General features: G+C 35.0%; 1 protein-coding gene across 1 annotated transcript in view; it reads right to left on the reverse strand.

Annotated features, from left to right (window-relative positions):
* EPHA3 (EPH receptor A3) overlaps positions 1-2,796 on the reverse strand; it is a 413,601-nt gene extending 410,805 nt beyond the window's left edge. Inside the window, exon 1 of the mRNA XM_027874169.1 lies at positions 2,709-2,796. Coding sequence (XP_027729970.1) covers positions 2,709-2,796 — 88 coding nt within the window. The remainder of the gene's footprint in view (positions 1-2,708) is intronic.
* Between the last annotated feature and the right edge of the window lie 4,762 nt (positions 2,797-7,558).

Below are 7,558 nucleotides of genomic sequence, written 5' to 3' on the forward strand. Positions count from 1 at the left end.
CCTAGATACCAAGCATTTCAGTTTTTACATTAATTCCCAAATCTTTAAATCAGAAAAGATCACGTGCCTATTAATCTAATGACAAGCTTTAGATCTTTTCTTTAGTTCTTTTATCATTCATTATTTTATGAGATCTCAAAAAATATCCAAAAGACATGCTTCTTCACTAGAATACAAGTGAAATTGATAATCCAAACAATTTTCTAAATGGGATCTGATAAATGAGTTTTAAGTTCTTTAGTGGTAGATCACAATTATGTAGAACTTTAAGGTTTAAGTATACCCTGTACTTTATGAAAAAACTAAGTTCAATGTGAATCTTCCTTGTACAATATTTCCCCAAATAAAATGCCAAAATTACTATGCAACTGAGATGGGGGGGAAAGGGGAAGCAGGGACAGTACATTATTAACATTATTAGGAAAATGACCCAAATTTTCAGAAGTGTCTCAATCTGTTCAAATTAATGTCTTCAGAAAATGGCATGTGTGTTTTACGTGCCAATGTTTTATTTGCCAGTAATGCGGAATCTGTGAAGTTTTATATTTTCTAACACAACTGCACTAATACTAAGTATTTTTTTTTCTAATCAAATATTTGCACAAACCTTAGACTAGGCTAATAAATTTATTTACATCCATAAAAGTTTATATTTTAGTTTTTATTCCAAAGGAAATAGGAAAGCCTATAAGAGAAAGGAAAAGTTGCTTTTGGGACGATCCTCTGGAAGGATTAATTGTTTTATGAATGATAGAGGAATTTTCACAAAATAAAACAGCAAATATAGTAAAATATTTTAATATATTCATGTGAGTATTTATGTAACATACAGATGCAGGTGTTAAAAGCACACTATATGCACACATTTGTGAACATATGGATGTACCTAAAGTATGCTTTCAACACATATGTGTACATCTCTAAGTTCATATTTACATACAGTATGGCTTCAACCATTCTTTGAGTGTATGCATACATATAATATAGTTTCAATAATAATTAAGTCCCTGAAATGGATTATTTTTTAAATATTTTGTTAATTATGACAGTCTAATTATTAGATCATCAATCTTACAGTTTTACACGGTTACATCTTCTACAAACACAAAAATCTCCAGATTATTTACATACATGATCACTAAAAGCAGTTAACTTAATAGTTTATTAATCTCCCAAATGAATACCACTTATCAAGCAGGTGTAGAAAGAACAATATTGTTTTCTATTTTAAATTATGCACAATATTTAATTCCCTTAATTCATTTAAAATTTTAAAATCTGATTTTTATTCATCAGGTAAAAAATAACCGAGACTGCCTTTCCTCCAAAAAGAGTTGGCTATTAAGACCTAACTATTAATTTGGTCTACAGAGGAATCTAATGGATGGAAATGATTTTTGTGATCTTTACATATTAGCATATTCAGTTTCACAATTTAGTGAGGATGAAAGTCTAAAAAAAAAATTCATAAATCTTTATGCATTATCTGCTATAATTAAATGGCCAGACTATAAACAAATTTCATAAATACAGAAGCTTAATTTTATTCTTTCCTTATCAATGAAAGTAGGTCACTAAAAAGAGTGTCAATCTTCTTATTTAATGAAAAAGTTTCAAAACATTTTAAATTGTCCATTGAATTTAATATTTATAAATAAAAAGCTTAATATTGACTTAACTATCATTGACCAAATAACAAATGTTTAATTTTATTATTATTTGAAAATCATAATTACTAATAAGACATCAAAGCTTCAAGTTCTTCTTTATGCACCCAGTTATTCAATGAAATGTACATGATGGTTAAGCATTGTCCCCATGAACTTTATATTCAAGATAGATTAGGAAGATAGATTAGAAAATGATAAAGTACCTAATAAGTATGCAGTATTACAGAAAAGATAGAAGCGATTAACATTGGTTTTGCATATTTATTAGGTGAAGAGGTATGTACACCCCTTGTAAGGAGGAAAATTCGATATCAACAAAGTGCTATTCACATTTTTTCTGGGCTTCCGACTTGCTAAATCACCTCATCTGCCTCAGATCTATACACAATTTAATATATTTGTTTATTTTCACATGCACATATTCAAACCTAAGCTTCCCGAAATTCCTATAAATGTTATTTATACGGATGATGGCACATGTCTGTTTCTCGCAGTGAAACATCACCTCTGTGAGATGCACTGAACTTCAATATCTAGGCAGTAAAGTAATCACAACATAAATACACCAAATCTCTTTACCCAACTACAGGCTCCTTTTACTCCATCCAAAAAAAAAAAGCCACAGTTCTTAATATATTTTACCTATTTTTAGGAATGAGCTAAAGATTTGGAGATAAAGAAAAGTACATTTTTTTTCCTGTTAAACTTATTCTCTAGGGATCACACAGTCATAATTAGATACTAAAATACCTCTTGGGCTATTTGGCAATTAACATACTGTAGTGTGAAAATTCGAGCCTTTTTTTTTTCTTTTTCTGCTGCATAATTTGCAAATAATGCAATTGTTTGAATTGGCATACAACTGAAAACATATTCTGAAGATTTATGTTTCTCAAATGAAAATAAAAGCACATCTTCGGTTTACTTCCAGTGCAGTTTCATCCTGTGCTACTTTAAAAGAGTGAATAAGGTTTCAATCAGAATGTACAACATTAAGGAGTGGAAGAGTTTTGATTGTCATGCCTGTGCTGTGCTTACCTTCATTGGTAGGCTGGATAATCAGTTCCCCAAAGCAGCTGCGAGCTGAGCAGATGAGAAAGAGGAGGATGGAGATGTGACAATCCATGTTGCTGGAGCAGAGGGCAGTGAGAAGAGCATATCTCCATGAAGCATGCCACTGATGTGAGGGGGAGAGCTCTGATTGCTGGAGAAGTTACCATGCTCCGCTTGCAGGCTGATGTCAAGTTTGACACTGAAGATAAGGAGGAGTCTTACTGCCTTTCTGCAAGCCTTGCAGGGAGACTCTCACTGGGTCCTAGTGCCCCAGGTACTTACCACTAAAGGAACAGGAGGGCATGCTGATCAGACAGACACAGGGAGTAAGGCAGTCACTGATGAGAAACAGCAAGAAAAAAATCACAAATGGAACAGGAAATCTAGAAGTTGTTGGGAGAGAATGAGGGATGAGGGAGGACTGGGACAGACTATGTTTGTTTTCAATGTAAAGCCACTATTTTATTGTTTGTTATGCTTGCTTTGTAGTTTAATTTGTGAAGAAATCGGATACCTTGGCAAGGAGTATCCTATAATAGTATAGAAAAAGGAAGAAACATATATATGTTTTTTAAATGTACTGGCTTTAGAGCAAAGGGAACATTTCATTTGAACCCCCCCCGCCCAAAAAAAATCAGATTGCTTTATTTGAGAGGGGTATTAGGGGAATCCAGTCTACCTTTTAGTGGTAGAGAGTAGCAATATACTCCCCAAGAACCGTTGGAACCCCAACTTTAGTTGACTAAACCTGTCTGCCTTCCTGAATCAGCTCAAACTGAAATTTCCTAAAGGGAACTATGTGAAATTCCTTTAAAAGTTATTCTATATGCTTCTATTTTTTTTTAAGACCCAAACCTCAGCCACACACACTTTATTAACTTGTGGCTAATTACCTTCCAGGGCCCCAATTTCTGAAAATCTCTAGTTTTAGATGAAATGCTATTTTAAAAAATACATACTTATGTAAGTTTTTAGATAAATATATATGCGACATTGTATTCTCCCAAACTGAGAAACAATCGCAGGATCCAAAGAAGAGCCCAAAGTGGAGCTTAATATTCTGATCTTGCCTTGTACGTTGTGATTGTTTTTTTGTTTTTTTCATCATGTGTATAAATGACAGTAACACAAATCAAACCTACAGTTCCTGACGATAAATCACTGAATTCCCTCTATCACCCTTCTCCCTTCTCATGTAGCATTAACATCTCTGGGGTCTTTGAAATAAACAGTGGCATAATTCACTATTCCCTTCAACATTTTATTCATTTGCCATCTGATAATATTCAATTACTGTTCTCTCTTGTACCAACTACAACTATTGTAGAAAGTTGTAATGCCATTGCAGCTTTTCCCCTTTCATTAGAGGGTGGTTAGGAAAATTGTAGATCTTATTTTCAATTCCCTTGTTATATAATAAAATAACTCATTACAATAAAAGGATTTTATCATTCTAAGCATTAAGACAATTTATATTCCAAGAAGCATTCCACGGTGTCCCCATGCTATTACCAAACAAATGCCTATTTTCTCACAGAGAGACCTATCTTGTATCTGCCACCCATATGGAAAAGAAAAGCAAGATGTTTTCCTCACGGAAGTTTCCTTCCCCTATTTTAGTGGTGGTGTATTTGAGATACAACCACAGAAACACGGCTTCATTAAGGACTTCAAGAATACTGATCAGTTTCAAAGCTGGAGGCTGTGAGTGGTTTAGATAAAATCATAGGGTTATGTGCATATGTTTACAAGGATCACAGAATTTTGACTAGTAAAAGGACAAAGTTGAGGATTATAGATTTATAGCTAGAAAAGTGTAAAGGTCATATAGTTCAAATCTCTCACTTTACAGATGAACTGAGGCCCCCGACAGGTTAAATAATCTACTTGCTGTCACACAGCAAGTCAGTGGTAGATTGAGGATTCAAATCAAACTTTTCTGAGTCCAAATTCAACATTCTTTCCATATACTATGCTGTCACAAAAGATTTTAGAAATTCATTGCTTAAAGCACTTCTTTAATTAACAAGTAGGGCAACTAAGTGGCACAGTGAAGAGAGCTGGGGGTCTGGAGTCAGTAAGATTTGAATTCAAAGCCATCTCAGACACTTACTACTGTGTGACACTGGGCAAGTCACTTAACCCTGTTTGCCTCAGTTTCCTCATCTGTCTAGAGAAGGAAATGGCAAACTACTTCAGTATCTTTGCCAAGAAAACCCCAAATTGGATCACAAAGAGTTGAACACAACTGAAACAATTGAACAATTCAGTAGTAACTGATTCTGTGAATTAATACAACTTGTTTGTATATAACCATTTGCATGTTGTTTCCTCCATCAGACTAGGATCTCCTTGGGAAAGGGACTGCTTTTGTTCCTTTGTTTTTATTTGTCTTTTTTTTTTTATCTTGTCCTTTCTTTCTATCCCTGGTAGTTAGCACAATGCCTAGCACCTAATAGGTGATTAACAAATACATCTTGACTGACTGACTTCCATGAACACTTTTCACATAAGATTCTTGGCTGCTTGGCACCGACTGGGTTGAGACAAGGAAGCAAGTATGAATGTTCTACCCCAGGCCTCCAATACCTCTATTGATTTCTTCATTTTCCTCTACCTTATATAGGTAGACCTTAGAATTCATCTAGCGCAGTGGTGTCGATCTCAAATAGAAATGGGAACCACATACTTAAGGATACCTTTGGGTAGTAATTTTCAAATCTAATAATATATATGTTTAAATGTATTTTTATTTGGTTAAATATGTCCCAATTACTTTTTAATTTGGTTCAAGCATCACTCAGGAGTGCTATGGCTGTGACTGACACATCTGATCTAGCTCAGTCCCTTCATTTTAAAGATGAAGAAATTAAGACATTAGAGGATAAATGATTTGAACTAGGTCTTTCTGATTCCAAATCTAGATCTCTATCCACTACACCATGCTGCCTCCTTACTCATTTAGGCTAAGGACACAAATCTGTCGGCAAGGGACAAACTTAGTACATAGGAAATGTAATAACTTCCCACTAAGCAAATTTTCAAAAGACATTGTAGGTAGTATCCTTTTGGCATTTTTCCAGGATTCTAGTGTACCTGTAGTCTATTTGGGAGAAATAGGCAATAACTATCTGGTTCTTCTTCTGAATCAAAGTTGTTTTTTTGTTTGTTTGTTTGTTTGTTTGTTTAAGCTTTAAACACCAAACTTGAGAGGAAAGAAAATCCCAAATTTAAGTTTTAATCATTCTTCCCTTCTTCTCCCCTTTCTTCTACTCTCTGTTTCCCTTTCCTCCTTCCCTCCCTCCTTCCCTCCTTCTTTCCTTCCATTAGACTGTGAGCTTCTTTAGGGCAGGGACTATTTTTTGCCTCTTTTTGTCTCCCCAGTGCTTAGCAGACTACCTGGCACATAGTAGGTGCTTAATAAATTTTATTAACTATCTATTGTTTTTTTTCTGTTTGTTATGTTTGTATCTTTCTCTCACATTAATTTCTTACTTAAACTTTCAGACTTGGAGACAGAGTTTGGACAATAAAATGAACTTTTTCATGACATAAGGGAATAGAAATGCTCTGTTACCCAAAAATATTCTGTAACATACTTTGGCATAATAGAAATTTGCTCAAACTGTATTGAGAAAACAATTGACCAGTGCCAATTGTTGTTATACCTTAAAAACATCTACACATAAAACAGTTTTCAGAGCTGCTGACTAGATATTTATATCTCACTTTGCATCTGCACTGTCCTTCTCAAAGTCCATGTCCACTATAAGTTAGACCAGCAGCTTGAGCTTCTCTTCTTTTCAATAGTTGGTTTCTCTAACACAGAAATGTCACAGGCAGTCAGTTCCATTCAATGAACCCAGGACGTCTATACTTCTCAAATTCATTAGAGTGCTTCCAAGCCTCGATATGCCCACCTATGATGTCAAATCCACTTAGGAAAGAAAACACATAAAAAAAGGCAGCCAGGGGCTTTCTATATGAGAATGGAGGCAGGAAACACAGCCCATATCTTCCCCTCCCCGGAAGAGTAGTCTAGAGACAGAGCATATTACTTGCTTGACAGAAATTAAAAACAAGAGACTAAGTCAGAAGTTGTCTCCTCTTTTCAACTGATAAAGCACCCTGTCCTCATAGTCAGTGCCCCCTCTGCTTTCACACAGTGGAGGGAAAAGTAAAGCCCAATTTGGTTTTGATGCTTCATGCCATATGCCAAGTCCTTTCAGTGCTGGATCGACTAAGCCAAGGAATTCATCATCCCATTTGTACCAAAATACTATTATTCACCTGTTTGAGCAGAAGCAGGTAGGGAAATATCTGTGCCTGCTCTGTATGATCCACTTTATGCTAGTCTCATTCGGTGCCTTTCTATCCCATAGTGGATCATCACAACTTAATTTGTCATTTAACTTGGAAAATTGACAGTATGAAGCACCAGACAATTTATAATTCATCTGTACATTATACTACATTTATAGTTTATCCATATATTTCAGTACATTTACAGTTCATAGGTCTTTAGTTTACATTAAGTAACTAAATCCAACTTAGCATGACATAATCTATTCATCTTTCTTCATACCAAACCATTACAACCCCACAATAATTGACTACCTCCTTGCCCCAGAGCTTGCCTTTTTTTCAGGAAAGGACTCATGTATAATCCCTGATTCCAAGTTGAAATTTCCTTCTCTTCAGCCACTATAAATTCAAGGCCGTTGCTGACTCTTACAAACTCCATTCCAGCAGTCCTCTAAAAACTGACTCCCTTGACTCCCCTTGCTTGATGCAGCTACCAACACCAAGTTCCATTGGCCTTTACTATTCTTCAA

The sequence above is a fragment of the Vombatus ursinus genome, unplaced genomic scaffold, assembly GCF_900497805.2.
Source record: "Vombatus ursinus unplaced genomic scaffold, bare-nosed wombat genome assembly UNPS02014805.1, whole genome shotgun sequence".
Classification (NCBI taxonomy): Eukaryota; Metazoa; Chordata; class Mammalia; order Diprotodontia; family Vombatidae; genus Vombatus; species Vombatus ursinus.